Here is a 15917-nt window from a genome sequence, read left to right as displayed (position 1 = left end):
TTTAAATATGTTTTTAATATATGTTGGAAGCTGTCCAGAGTGCTAGGGCAACCCAATAAGTTGTGTGGTGTATACATAGCAAAATTATCATTATGGAATGGGGACGTCGCTATTTTCATCGGAGAAATGTTGAAGGGTATGTAGTTCTTGGCAGCCTTGGAAGAATGCTGTGCTCAGTAACATTTCTTCACATGCACTACCCTAAATGTTTAAACTGGCATATTCATCTGTAAGGTAAAAGGTAACGGTAAAGGACCCCTGGACGGTTAAGTCCAGTCAAAGGCAACTATGGGTTCCTTTTTGTTGCAGTCTAGTATGAACAAGAATGAATCCTAGAGTAACCTATGCAGATGAACAGTAGTGTCCATGTTAGGGAGCAGGGAGTTTTTGATTGCATTGATTTTTCATTGTCCAATCTTAAATTCAGTTCTCCACATTTCCACAAAAGTTTGGTTGGCAGAAGGGGAAGATTGGCAGAACCCAGTTGGCTAAGTTGAACAGTAGGATACCTCTGCTTGTTCCAGCACACACGCTCCCCAGACCAGCATAAGGTGGGCTTGGATTGCTCTGTTAGTAGCTCTTTTGTAAGTTTCCAAATGAACGCCTCATAAATGCTTTCTTCCTCAAAGAAACAGTATTTACATATAAAAATGCCACATGGGTTCTGTATTATTTATGTGTTTGATTTTTTCCCCTGGCTTACTTACCATTAGTAGCTTTTCTGATTTCAGTATAAACCGTTTCAGGCTTCTGTACAACAGGAGCTGGGAAAGGTATCAATATAGAATCAATTACTTTGCGGTGCGTGTTTTAAAACTGCCCTGTCATCTCAAAAGAAGGAAGCACATGACTACCAGTTAGGAAAATGGCCTTTACTATCTGTCCAGACCTGAAAGTGCACTATAAATAGATGCAATGTTTATCCATAACCCAGGTGCAATTTTGCATTCTGATACACAAATATGAACAAGACGTACCTCAGTAATTTTCCAATTATTTAGCCAATCCTGCTTATGGTACAACACAAAAGCAACCATAAACAATGAAGCAAGGCTGCAGAGCCAGCTTCCTGACAGCAGCATCACTGCAGGGCAGGGGCAGAGGCAAAGTTGGATCAATGAAAGCACAACAGCCTGCCCACCCCAGTTGCAGTTAAGTAGCAGCAATATCATTGTCAGGAGGCTAGTGCTGCTGCAGCACCCCTTCAGGTGCAATGAAGTCAACAAGGCAGCCCTTAGTGGGAGGAAGTGTGTGAAGAGTGTCTTATAGCTGACAAAATATGTGTCACTTCCGTAAATCGGATCACTGTGCTCTGTGGAAAATAACTTGCCTAGCTGAGCTGCTGGCCACAAACCTATTTGACTGCCGAGCCAAGGAGATAAGTAATTCTAAAACCTTTAGAAGACATTTGAAGGCTGTCTGTATAGGGAAGTTTTTTAATGTTTAATGTTTTGTTATGGTTTTTATATATGTTGGAAGCTGCCCAGTGTGGCTGGAGCAACCCAGTCAGATCGGTGGGGTAATAATAATAATAATAATAATAATAATAATAATAATAATAATAATAATAATAATAATAGAATAGGACATCTCTATTTTCACCAGAGAAATGTTGGAGGATATGTTATGAAGTAGCAGAGAATTGCTGAACTTTTAATACCAACCGTTTCAAGAAATGTGCATGTTTGTTTTTAAAACACACTATTAACCATACACTTCTGTCCGGTTGGTCTAAATTTGGTTTGGTTATTTTTTACATTTACCAGCATATCTCTGCCAAAATGTTTGAGACTGGCAGCAATGCTAGTGGTTTTTGACTGTCTGGGTCAAAGCAATGCAGGATCTGTGCCTCTGCCTTTTCCTATTTCTTCCTCCTGATGGTTTGCCACAGTGGTGTAGTGTGGGTTGTCAGCACCCGGGGCAAAGCAAGTAATTTGCGCCCCCTAACCCGTGGATTTGCACCCCCTAACCCGTGGATTTACGCCCCCTAACCCTAACCCCCAGATGTTGCGCCCGGTGCGGCCGGCCCCCCCTGCACCCCCCATGCTACGCCACTGGTTTGCCAATGAGGTCTTCTAACAAGCAACATCCTTGATTCAGACAATTCATCCCCTGCCAAGTCCTGCTTCGGCTCAAGATATTGACACTGAGCTGGCCATCTAGGGGTTTTCACTCCCAGGAACAAATCCCACAGACCAAGCATGCTGCTTCGTCCACTGGGATAAAAAGTTAGTTTGACACCAGACCAGACACAGGCTAATGTTACCAAGTAAAACTAATCAATGGTCCATGTAATGATTATATTGTGGCACAAAGACTATCAACAGTTAGACTATTTTTTTTAAGAGTAAAAGGTCAGCTGCTATTTATATGGCTCCATGCAGATGATAAGCCTATAAATTAATTGATCTGCTACACTCAGTCTGGGAATGGCATATTCATGCTCATATTATTGAAAAAGGAAAGTGCTAACATGCCATTTTGCGGGGAGAGCAACATTGCAATGGCTGCTCCTTTTTGCCTATACTTCCATACACAACACAAGGACACATACTCAGCATATTACTGTTACTGTGAAAGTGGATTAACAGTGATCTTATCTCTGTGACTACAGAATGGATCACAATGAGTTGTGCTAGAATCAAACACTGAAGAATAAGGGCAGCCATTCAGAAAAAAAGGAACCCAACTGTTAAGATTATCTGGGAATGCATAATAAAGCTACCATGTCTTCCCTTGTTTTCCCCTTTTCCTGTGGGATGTTTGGACTCTGGTTATAGTATGTGAGTTAGCTCACTTCCCTAACCCATTCTTTTTTTCTAAAATACCAATTGCCTGCAGTCAGCCTTGGGGAAGAATGCACCTTATGCACACCTGCTCTCTGCAATTAGGATGGTGTGGATTCATCTATAGGGGATGCAGGTGATATGTCAAGGGCTGCAAGCAGAACTGCATGGTTCTGATGTCCTTTCTGGATTTCTGACTATATGCAGGTGGCTGCAGTGTCCTGTTTATGAAGAAACACCTGCTGATCCTTGAAGTGGAAGCTTTATTTCTTCCTGTTTACCAGTAGTGTGGAACAACGGTTTTAAGATATAATCCTGCTCCTTCTAAAATGAATTGGGAAATTACAATTGACACCACTCAATGGTAAGCCCATTGCTCTTCCTGCTATATGTAATGGCACAAAGTCAGCTATTTAGTTACCTCTGTAAGCGTCAGCAGCCGACACTTCCACGACAGTATATTCCACCTCGGGATTCTCAAGATCAGGTCCTGCCCCAAAAATAGCAAGAAGATGTTTCTTTGTATTGCACTCTGAACTTGCTGAGGGCCTGTTTTTTTGCTATCTCTGGAATAAACCAGTCACACTCCCATTGACTTTAGAGGATGCAAAAACAAAGCTTGTGTACACTACATCTGCAATTCAGATTTTTTTAGTTTCCCCCCTCCTGCTTTGGAATCCCAATAAATGCAGCAGATTTTCCCTCCACCAGTGACCAAAACAAACCCAGAGAGTTGGAGAGACTAGTAGGGACTTGCTTTTGCCATGTATGTGTGGACAGGAGGAGGAGGAGGAGGAGGAGGAGGAGAAGCCATGATACATTTGACCCGACCTCTCCTTCCGCAGAATCTCTCCCCCTTTGTCTGGGGCTCCGAAACAAGAAGTGGCAACTTCAAATACATATTTAATATTGTAATTTAATTTTAAGTAAATGTGGATCCCACCTTTCAAATAAATTGCTGCTGAAGAAGCAACCCATGAACGAGCCATGTCTGGTAACTTGCAATTAGATTTATTTATATTTATTTGTAGTTGTTACTTCTCTCAGCGGATACGTATTATATATATATATATATATATATATATATATATATATATATATATATATATATATATATATATAACATGCAGATCTTAATTCATTCAACAATGTGCTATTTATAATTGTTTGATTAACAGGAGGCTGTGCTTAAAATTTCTTTGAGTGGGCAGTATCAGCTAATTTTAAACCAAGCAAAAAGGAAGCCTAGCACAAAGTCTGACACAACCCAATGCATAATGGAGGTACAGTGGTGCCTCGCAAGACGAAATTAATTCGTTCCGCAAGTCTCTTCGTCTTGCGAGTTTTTTGTCTTGCGATGCACGGTTTCCCATAGGAATGCATTGAAAATCAATTAATGCGTTCCTAGGGAAACCGCCTTCAGATCAGGTCCGGGGACAGTCGGTCCCCGGACCTCTTCTGAAGGCTGGGGGGGGGACAAGGGCTTTTCTTCCCACCCCCAGCATTTTAAAAACCCCGGGACAGCGGAGGACTTCTCCGCTGTCCAGGCGATCTTAAAATGCTGGCGGGCGGCATTTTAAAATCGCCCCGGGACAGCGGAGGACTTCTCCGCTGTCCAGGCGATCTTAAAATGCTGGCGGGCGGCATTTTAAAATCGCCCCGGGACAGCGGAGGACTTCTCCGCTGTCCAGGGCGATTTAAAAGCCCCTGGGAAGGCAGGCAGGGGGGACAAAGACTTTTGCCCCCCGCCAGCCTTCGGAAGGTGTTCCCACCCCCCTGCCCCGCTTCGGAGCACCGTTCCGAAGCGGGGCGGTGGGGGAAGGTGTTCCCTCCCCCCCGCCCCGCTTCGGAGCACCGTTCCGAAGCGGGGCGATGGGGGAAGGTGTTCCCACCCCCCCGCCCCGCTTCGGAGCACCGTTCTGAAGCCGGGCGGTGGGGGAAGGTGTTCCCTCCCCCCGCCCCGCTTCGGAGCACCGGGAGAAGCGATCTCCCCGCAGCCCCTTGCTTCAAAAGAGGTCCGGGGGCAGCGGGAAGCGCTTCCCGCTGTCCCCGGACCTGGGGCTGCGGGGAGAAGATCGCTTCTCCCCGCCGCCCCTTGCTTCAAAAGAGAAGACCCGCTGTCCCCGGGGCAAGCTTCGTTTTGCGAAGCAAGCCCATAGGGAAATTCGTCTTGCGAGGCAACTCGAAAACAAAAAAACCTTTCGTTTTGCGAGTTTTTCGTCTCGCGAGGCGTTCGTCTTGCAGGGTACCACTGTATCAGTCTTTCTAAGAGCTAGACTAGAGGATATATTCACTACCTATCTGTGCCCTTAAGTGCAGCATGTTTAACACAAATTGCAGGTGTGATCTCTCCGATCTGGACTGAGATCCTAGCATGTGGAGCTTTAGCCAATTGCCCCCTTCTCTGACTCCAACATGGATTTAGGTGCCCATGCCTGTAATTTGTATATGGAAATAAATCTATAATGTGCCTAGTAGAATCTAGCAAGACTTGACAACAGCTAACTTGAGCTTTTCCACTCAGTCATTGGATTGGCAATCAGTATAAAACATGGCAGGGACATATCTAAGCATTAAAAGCATTTGCTCATATGCTACACTAATAGTGTTGACCTTGTGTCAACAAAACATATGGTGGAAGTTGGCAGGTTTGCTTTGTTGTGGGGACGTTGTTGGTGGGTGATAGAAATAATAATAGATCTCTTTGCATATTCAAAATGTCAAGTGATGTCAAAGCAGCAATGATAAAAAGAAGTGGGTAAGGATCGAAAGGTCCCTCTAAAATATTTTAACACTTGTAAAACAGGAACAAGCCTGATTGGGCTTTCTGTGGAATTTTTCAGTATCTGAATCCAAGTGGCATCCATGTAAATTGTTGTATTTTGAAATTTATCCCCGGAAAAGATATACAAGCAGAGTGAAATTACTCCAAGCTGGAATACATTCTGTTCTAATCCTCAATGAACTATACTCTCTTGAAAAGTTAGAAATACACTCAAAAATAAAATCCAAGAAATTACCTTGACCATCCTCGTTTGATTTTAAATTATTTTTTCCACCATCTTCATTATAACCTGACCCTAAAATGTTAAAAAAACCAAACAAGAGATAAGCAGACAAACTAATTAGCAGCAGTTTTAAAAACAGCTACAACTCCCTTTTAAGCACAATATTTGTATCATCACATATCACGTATAGAAAGTCTTAACCTGGGGTTTTGCCCTCCACAGTCTCCAGTGTGCCCCATCCTTGAATCTTCCTTATCCTTGCCTGCTATAAATACTCACAGTCAGGCCCCTCATTTGATTCTTGAGCTATGCTCTGCAGCCTGCTTCACTGATGGTTATTCCCTTTTCCTATGCCCTGCTCTTTGAGAGGCTCTCGTGGGTTTTTGGTTTGTTTGTCCCATCTTTTCTGCTTCTCTTTAAGCTCCTTTGACCAGCTTGAACTAATTCAGACCCTCCAAGTGCCCCTCTTTTCCAGGGATGTCCCTGATTCAGAGAAGCTGTCCCAGTTTCTGATTTGATCCCGGAATGTCCCACTTTTCCTTCGGATGTTCCTATTTTCATTGGAGAAATGTTGGAGGGTATGGAGTTACCCAACGCCCGAGGTGTCTGAAGTCAATCCTATATGGGGAAGATTTTTTAAAATGTTTAATGTATTATGATGTTTTTATATATGTTGGAAACTGCCCAGAGTGCTAAGGCAACCCAGTAAGATGTGTGGGGTATAAATAGTAAAATTATCATTATGCAACGGGACGTCCCTATTTTCATCGGAGAAATGTTGGAAGGTATGCTGATTACCTGGTGACAACTCTTCTGTGCTTTTGACTACACATCTGTATGATGAACTTTGCTTAGATTGACTATGACAGCTAAGGTTTGATCAATTTGACATTACTGGGTCTCATTTTAACAGGTAAATACTCCATTTTAGGATCATGCCAAGCCAAGTCAACTGATATAAGAGTGTTGTGCTTAATTTCCTGTGTCTGAACATCATACTTAGCAGTCCAGTACACACAATACACAGTCCACCTGAGATTGTCTAGCAGGCTCACACCCTCCTCAGGTGTGTTTGGTCTTCCCTTTCCTGAATAAAAATTTAAAAAAATAAAAAATTGTCCAGTAGCTCCTTATAGACCAACGAAGTTTGTTCTGGTATAAGCTTATAAGCTTTTTCTTTTTCTCCCCCCCCCCCGACTGCATCAGACCAACATGGCTCCCTACCTGAATCTCCCCCTTTCCTGGTTAGCAATAAATGTGGTTTACTTCGACATCTGAAACCAGTGTAATCCTAGTTACTGCTAATCAAATGCATTTTTGTATTCTTTACAAAATTCAGAGAAATGCAAATTATGAAGGCTAGCTGTATTTCGGTTTGTGGATTGTTTTAGAAAGTGCAGATTGAGTAGGTCCGCCTTTTAATTCAGACTGAATTTATTTTCTCCTCCATCCCTACTTGAGGGCCAGGGTGGCATAGCAGGTTCTACAGTTGCAGCTAAAGGGATAAGGGAAGCCCCCTCCCAAGACTCTCCTACTTCACTCACATCCTTTGAAAGGTTCAGAGGATGCTTGATTTAAATCACAATTTAAATCACTAGTCAGTAAGACTTGATTTAAATCATTTATTTATTTTTACAGAAAGACTCATTCTTGCTGGTATAACCTTAATATTTACAACCAGATGAAGGTTTCATTTTTGGAATAAAAAAAATTCAGAGTAGTTTTTACAGTTATTTCAAAAATTACCAATTTGGTTAAACTATTAGAAATACATAGAAAGGTAATTATGAAATTATTGTGAGGTTTAATAAGTTAACTGTTTATATTTGGACAACTTTTCTGCTTTATTGGAAGGAGAAAAATAATCATTTCCTTAATAACAATTTAAACAATTTCTTACAAGTCAGTTACATTTGTTGTGAGACATTGGTGTTGAGTACAGTATAAGGTTGGGCAAGAAGAGTGGGGAGAGGCTGATATTCTTTTGCATAGTGTATGTGGTAGGTTCTTTCTATTCATTTATTACATTTCCTTGGTAGTGAGAGGTATTGGGGGGACAGGGTGTGGTTGGTTATCTGTGCTTGGCTGCAGTGGGGATTGTTTGCATTTGTGAGGGTGGGGAGGGCTTGGTGAGTCAGGTAAGCCAGGTTGATTCACATGCTGTTGGTGGATTCTTGTTGTCTTGTTGGGCTGTGTATGTGATAAAGGGGAGCCATACTGGGGTGAAGGCGTCCTCTTCTATTTGTTCCCGTGTCAGTTTCTGTTTATTAGTTAGCTTTTCTATTAAGGCCGTTTCCCATACAATTTGATACCATCGGTCCATGTTTACTCCTGACTCGTGTCTCCAGTGTCTGACTATGAGGCTTCTTTCTGGCTGCTGAGAGTAAGTGGGTTATAAAATGTATATAATGTGAGTGGTCATTATGATGGAAGAGGTTCAGTAGGGCCAGTTCTGGGGTGAGTTCTAATACCTGTTTAGTTATTTTGCGTATCTCTTGTAGGACTGCTGTCCAGAAGGGTTGGGTTTTAGGGCATTCCCACCACATGTGGAGGTAACCTCACAGGGTTGTTGTAAGCACACAAAAAACTGAAGAACCATGTATGCCACCATGAGCTCCTTGGAGGAAAAGACGGGATATAAATATAATTAATAATAACAAAATATGTGGCCCATGTCCCTATGTAACTGTATCTATCAAAGCCAAGTTCATCTGAAAAGCAAAATACAGTCAACCCTTTTGGGTATATGAATAAGAATCTTTTGTTTGGGCCAGGTATGAATAATGGTATGATTTCAAGGTGGAAGTAGTAAGGCTAGGAGAGAGAAAGGGAAAAGGAGTCTGAAGCAGACACTATCAATAAGGTCATTAACCATAAGCTACCGAAATAGAAATCCCCTTCATTATTCTGTCGTGGTGTCAGCTTCTCACCCACTGAATTGGTTGCTGCTATAGAACTGAGAAAAGAAAAACAGAACAAAGAACAGAATATGAAGCACTGGTATTTTAACAACAGAAGGTCATCTTTTAATAAAGCTCAGTCTTCCCCTTGATCTCAGGGATATAATTCTGGGGACATGCAATCTAAAGAATCACGGATTTCCACAAATGCTTCTAAGACACTAAGCTGTTTCATAGATGTGCAAAGGCATCATGGGATGTGCCTTTTGATGGTAAGCACCCTTATCACAGTGGGATGCGGGTGGCGCTGTGGTCTAAACCACTGAGCCTCTTGGGTTTGCCGATCAGAAGGTCGGCAGTTTGAATCCCCGCAACAGGGTAAGCTCCCGTTTCTCAGTCCCAGCTCCTGCCAACCTAGGAGTTCAAAAGCACGCCAAAAAGTGCAAGTGGATAAATAGGTACTGCTCAGGTGGGAAGGTAAACAGCGTTTTCATGCACTGCTCTGGTTTTGCCAGAAGCGGCTTAGTCATGCTGGCCACATGACCCGGACTTAACTGTCAGGGGTCCTTTACCTTTACCCTTATAACAAGTCCCTGGCAATTACAATCTAGGTTGCCTTGGCCCCAGGTAGGCCATTTTTCATTGGAAATGTGATACCAGAAGAGCCTCAGATCTGAAGGACGATAAAAAGCCGAATTATTCTTATAAACTACTATTTATATTATTTTTATGTGCCATTTTGCGGGGGGGGGTGTCCTGCTTTGCCTTTAAAGTGGCTCACAACAATATGAATAATCCAAAAGCAACATAATTATTTGGAAACAAACTAATTTGTTTGCCTGGGTTGTTGAGGCATAATGCTTCCCTGCTGCAGTTAGATTGCAGCCCCCACCCTGCCAGGCCAACTTTATATTTTATCTCATTTGTTTGCTTTAGTATTTTAACACTTAAAACCACACTAGCAGAAAGGCAGTAAAATGACTGCAGGGAGAGGACAGCACCTCGGTGGCATAATCTTCTGTTTTCTTTACTCTTCTGACGTTCTCAACACAAACTCCTATACAGTAGTACCTCGGGTTAAGTACTTAATTCGTTCCGGAGGTCTGTTCTTAACTGGAAACTGTTCCTAACCTGAAGCACCACTTTAGCTAATGGGACCTCCCGCTGCTGCTGTGCCGCCGGAGCATAATTTCTGTTCTCATCCTGAAGCAAAGTTCTTAACCTGAGGTACTATTTCTGGGTTAGCGGAGTCTGTAACCTGAAGCATATGTAACCTGAAGCGTATGTAACCTGAGGTACCACTGTATCTGCTTGGATTATGGTTACCATTTCCACCACAAAAGATTTGCACAGGCAAATGACACATCTGTGGACGGGGCAGGGGTGAATATACAAACCTTATCCCCAACATCCGTGTGCTCCTTGCATTCCACCCACCCTGCCAGCCCCCAGTCTTCCTCCTGTCGTATGGGTGATGTCTGCAAAGGGCTTTTGCTGGCATTTTCGTGCATATGAATAGAACACCTCTTACTACGGCTGACTCTGATAAAGCAGGGCTTTTGATAACATAGAGGAGTCTTCTTGCGTTCAAGTAGGTATGAGAAGAACCCCATGCAGTCTGAGGAAGACGGGGGCTGGGGTGGGTGGGTTGTGCGCAAGTATGTTGGGGCAGTGTTTGCATGTGAACTACTGCTCCTGTCCACCCTTTGAGCATTTGAATGTTCAGGTGAATGCCTGAACATGCCTATGCACAGGACAGCATCAGGGACACATCATCACCACATTTATTAGAAATAACTCACTATTAGCACGGTAAGAAAGCCAACCTACCTAGTCAACTCCAAAGGATTGCCTTTAGCTTCATAAGGGAAAATAACAGCAAATTACTAACATATACCACATGTATAGAAAGTCAATTGCATAAATAAATGAACAAGCAAATCATGTTAGCACATATGTTGTTGCTGCTCTGATGGGATGAAGAATTCTTAATACAAACAGTTCGTAGCTCACCCAGCACTGCCTTATGTCCAACAATGAGCATTGGTATTTGGTTGTTAATAACAACTCGTGGTTACTAACCCACAAAGTTATGTGTAAAGTATGAATGTATACAGTGGCATAGGCGCCGACTCCATGGGGCTTGAGGGGGCCCGAGCCCCCTCAAAAATTCGTTTGGGGGGCTCCGCCCCCCCAATAATCTCCGGCGCCCCTCCAGCAGAGCGCCATCGCCGCCCCTCCCCCAGCCCAAAACGCACAAGATCGGGCTGCATGCCTCCTGCCCTCCCTCCCGAGCAAAAGCTCCCCCCAATTTCCACTCCGGAGCTGATTAATAGGCGCTATTCGCTCACGAGGAGGCGGCGCCACTTTATTTGCATATTCATGAGCTTATTTATTATTCATGAGCTTTCCCGGGGCCCCCCCCCCAATATTTTTTATAAGTCCGCGTCCGTGTACAGTGGTACACAGGGACAGGCAACATTGAATTTTATTTTTCAGCTATTGCAAATACGAATAAAATGATTAAACTAAAAACAAGCAAACAGGAATCATTTAGTTAATGTAATGAGCATTAAATACCACTTTCATGAACTTCGCTGTCACACTATAGCAATCAAAAAGACCAAACCCACAGTTTTGACCAGAATATTGTTACTTTCATCAGAATAGCACTATTTAGCATTGGACTATAACTCCCGTCAGCCCCAGCCAGCATGGTAAAAAGTCAGGGATGGCAGCAGTTGTAGTTCAACACATTTGGAGGGCAGCATCTAGTCTATAGCCACCCTGGGTATAGACAGAAAAGCATCTGTTCTATTCACCCCACATCTGAATGCTAAAGAAAGTATCTCACCCTTTGCCCTCTTCCGAACATACCACCAGGAAGCCGCAATGGCAATAGCAAGGAAAATCAGAATGATGATTACCACAATGAGCCATTTCTTCCATGAAGCCAGAACAACTAAAAATTAAGGGGAAAGCAGATCATGTGTCAGGCATGGTATGATATCACCACCATCACGCACAACACCAATCGTTCACAAGAAGCAACAAATCTCTTCTGATGCTCAAGGGTGCATTTCCACATCAGTATGAAAAATGTGTACAAATATTGCCACCCCCAAAATCATTCCTGTTCTCAGGTTGCTTAAGTTCCAGGTGACCTGTTTACTGAGCATTCATCCTTTCCCACTCCCCCAATCAGACTTTTTCAATAAGGAAAGTGACAGGAAGATGCGCTGGAAAATGTGGGATAAATATTTGCTTGACACAAATCCGTCCAACTTCCCTGAAAACAAATCAGGACGAATACTCAATGAACAGGCCACCTGGAACTTAAGCAACACTGATGTAGGGAGTAGTAGTAGTAGTAGTAGTAGTAATAATAATAATAATAATAATAATAATAATAATAATAATAATAATTAATAATAATAAATTTTATTTATATCCTGCCCTCCCCAGCCAAAGCTGGGCTCAGGGTGGCTAACAACAATAAAATAATACAACATTCTAAAATCATTTCATTAAAATTAATTCAACTCAAATTGATGGCAACCATTAGGCTAAAGTTCTGTGAAGATTGCCAAAGGAGGGAGTCAGGCTGTGCCCTGACCAAAGGCTTGGTGGAACAGCTCTGTCCTGCAGGCCCTGCGGAAAGATGTCAAGTCCCGCAGGGCCCTAGTCTCTTGTGACAGAGCGTTCCACCAGATTGGAGCCACAGCCGAAAAAGCCCTGGCTCTAGTAATGTTGTCAAACCCCCCTATTTGACTTCCCTCCTTCTAACTTCAGGAAGAAGCAATATTCCACTGACATGACACGAGGGCGCTGACAATTCACCACTAGAAACCCCAAGGTACCCTTGCCGAACGACATTTCCAGGGTTTCCTAGAACGAGGAAACATCTGCTAGAACCCCTTTAAAGTTTACACTGCAGGTGTGCCTTGAAGAGGTTCGTGAGCCTCATCCTCCTTGCTTCTGGCCACTCTTCTCTTTCCCCTTTATCCCAAGAATATCCTTGCAGAAAATGCAAATACAAATGAAGGAGGATTTGGGGCCCAATACATTCTGTCACCACACATATTTACTGTCAATGTACACAATTCTGGAGACCCGTGACCAACAATAACTGTCCAAACTAGGCTACCTTGGAATACACCTATCTGGAGCCTCCTGAAATATGGGTAGCATTTGGATCAAAATGCATTAGTACCCGAGGTGCTATTTAAAGAATTTCATCAATTTGAATGCTATGGCACCATATGTCCAAATCAATCAATCAATCAATCAATCCATGAACAGAACGTACCGTTGACAGTCATCATGTTGCTCTCTACAGGTGATTTTGCTTGGTTGTCAGCTCTGCAAAAGTACTTCCCTCCATCTTGGCTTGTAAGGCTATCTCTGTACCAAACAGCAATGCGTTTTGTCTTCTCTGTTACTTTATACAAAGGTTTGGGGTGGTTTTCTCTAAAGAAGGTGAACTCAATAGGATAAGATCCTGAACCAACAGAGCAGGAGATTGCGAGCTCTTTGCCATCTTCCACATCTCCATGTGAAGGTCTCCCCAAGCTTATGCTACCAACTGGAGCTGTGGATTAAAGTACAGAGAAAAGGCTGAACAGCAGTGGAGAAGTGCTGGCTAGATGGCAAATTATAAATGCTGGAAGTAGGTTAAGTTAAGAGCAATTATACATAGAATTCATTTCTAACTAGCATGGGAAGAACCCCTGCCAATACAACCTAGTTATTTAGTACTTTTGTTTCCTTGTTTTTGAGTTCAAAGAAGTCACTGTTTAACATAGTTGCACTGAGTTACATCTTTCCAACAATTACACAAAATTAAAAATAAAAATAAAGCAATAATGAACAGTCAGATAAGTGTTTCTGAATGTATTAAAAAGTTGTGTCGAAGTGTATATACAAAAATTATTACAATTATTACAGATATGAAATGATGTATAGTAAAGTGTACTGCTTAGAAGAGTTAAAGCATTTAACCTTCTAAAACAAAAATAAAGTGCCTCTTTTAAGAAAGCACCAGACACTTACCTATCACTGTAATGTTTACCCGAGTGCTTCGTTGTGGAACGGAATGGCCGTTTTTAGCTTCACAACTGTAGTCTTCTGGAACATGTGCATTGGTTGCTTTGACCAAAAACTTTGCCGGTTCATTTACTCTTACTTCTGTCTTGTTAACATATATGCCTCCTCTGTACAAAGTATATGTTATAGGTAGAGTTCCATTGCTGGAATAACAGTTTACAGTGAATACCTTCCCCAATACTGCTACTTGGGAAGTCGGTGGGGAAAGTCTTGGTTTGGAAACGGGAGCTGGAAAAAGAATTAAATGAAATAGGTGCATAAGCAGCTACATGAATAATCCTGCTTAAAGTCATTTCATAAGGTGAGCAATAAGAAATGCACAAAGCTGCCAGGAAACAATGCTCTGTGCACTTGAAGAACTCTAATCACACAGAGAGCAGTCAAAATATATAAAAAATATAAAAAGTTGTCTAGTAGCACCTTAGAGACCAAGGGAAATGCACTGTGCATGTTTTCAGGAACATTCCCTCTTTAAAATGCCTTCAAGAGGGAAAACCTCACAGGCCAACGTACAGTAATACCTCCATGAACGTCCGCCTCGTCTAGCATCCATTCTGGCAGATGTCTGCAGCAAACCTAGAAGTACCGGAATGGGTTACTTCAGAATTTGCTGCTCGCGCATGCGCAGAAGCGTAAACCGCTCCATGCGCATGCACAGACACGGCAATTTGCCCTGTGTCCTTTTCAGCTAGCGGCCAGGGCTTCAGAACGGATCCCAGTCACAAAACAAGGTACGACTATGCTGATAATTAATTAAATTAATAATAATAATAATAATAATAATAATAATAATAATAATAATAATAATAATAATAATAATTTATTTTTTATACCCCGCCCATCTGGCTGAGTTTCCCCAGCTACTCTGGGCGGCTCCCAATCGAATATTAAAAACAATACAGCATTAAATATTAAAAACTTCCCTAAATAGGGCTGCTTTCAGATGTCTTTTAAAAATAGAATAGTTGCTTTTTTCCTTGACATCTGATGATACAGGAAATATGGCTCATTTTTTTGAAAACAACTCCCAAGGCTAAACCCTGATAAAGCACACTACTCTTCCAGCTCTCATTTGTAGAGGTGATTATGATGAATAATATCAGCACAGTATTATTAGGACTGATGCAGGCTGAATGCCACCTGAGATAGAGCTGATGATGTCAGAAGAAACCCAAGGGATCTCGGGTCTTTGTGCTGTTCCTAGCATGGCTGGCCCTCAACAGGAATGTAGGTTGCAGTGGGTTTTAGTGTTCACTCTCAAGCCACACACGGTTCATTGAAAGAAACTACCGGTAATCTTAACCCACCTGTGAGCAGTAAAGGGGAGTTGGGTTCCTGTGCCATTAACAACCCCTCTTTTCCTTTTTCAGATTGTAAGCCTAATTCTTATTGCTCTTTGTGAGTTGCGGTGGGAGCCTATTTGACTGAAGAGCACTGTAAAAATGTGGACACGCAGCCTCCACTGCGCACATCTCCTCTGAAATCCTGAGAAGGCACCTCTGCCACCACATGCTGATGATTGGTCCACAGAGAGAGCCCCACAGTTTGAAACCCCAGGGCCTAGAAGCAGCTAACAGCTGCAGAGAAAGCACCAGTCTTGCATGGGGCCGGATGCAGTATTCAAGAGGTGGGGCCTTGAGAACCTGAACACCTAGCGCAGGCTGTAATGATCCAGGGCATTGGCTTGAAACCGTCTATCAAAAACTTCACTCTTGTGGCCTATCCCCACAACACCTAGTCACTATGGGCCCTACTAAAGCAAACAGTCTAATTGGTCTACATCTAAAAGATATCGGGCATCAGAACAACCTGGCCACTATAAGAAATTCTGTCCTTAGTACGTTCATTTTCCACCTTTCCATTTTGATTCTCTGGCCCCATATCTGCACAAACTTATTATCCCAAAATACAGACATGCTTTTACACTTGCAAGACTGGGTGTTTTGCCATCTGCGGTACTTGAGGGTCGATTCCGAAAGATCCCACCTGAGAAATGTCTTTGCCCCTGTGGAGATGGCAGCATCGAAACAGTGGCACAAGTCCTCCTGTCTTGCACTCTCTACAAAGACCTGAGGAACGAGATCATCACCCCACTCGTACCAACCATCCCAGGGCGC

The 15917-nt window shown here is 42.7% G+C and overlaps 1 protein-coding gene across 4 annotated transcripts in view; it reads right to left on the bottom strand.

Annotated features, from left to right (window-relative positions):
- The window catches only part of PECAM1 (platelet and endothelial cell adhesion molecule 1), a 56237-nt gene that overhangs the window by 25041 nt on the left and 15279 nt on the right, over nt 1-15917 (bottom strand). For 2 of the 4 annotated variants that reach the window (XM_081181311.1, XM_081181312.1), the window contains exons 7-14: nt 13747-14028; nt 13004-13285; nt 11549-11656; nt 10525-10552; nt 8677-8750; nt 5807-5866; nt 3208-3276; nt 708-764 (exon numbers count right to left, since the gene is read on the bottom strand). In XM_081181311.1, the coding sequence (XP_081037437.1) occupies nt 708-764; nt 3208-3276; nt 5807-5866; nt 8677-8750; nt 10525-10552; nt 11549-11656; nt 13004-13285; nt 13747-14028 (960 nt within the window). The remainder of the gene's footprint in view (nt 1-707; nt 765-3207; nt 3277-5806; nt 5867-8676; nt 8751-10524; nt 10553-11548; nt 11657-13003; nt 13286-13746; nt 14029-15917) is intronic. The other 2 variants (XM_081181313.1, XM_081181314.1) reach the window with 1 other exon arrangement.

Source organism: Podarcis bocagei (genome assembly GCF_964188305.1).
Source record: "Podarcis bocagei genome assembly, chromosome: 2".
NCBI classification, from domain to species: Eukaryota; Metazoa; Chordata; class Lepidosauria; order Squamata; family Lacertidae; genus Podarcis; species Podarcis bocagei.
This window is presented reverse-complemented; position numbering and strand designations above follow the sequence as displayed.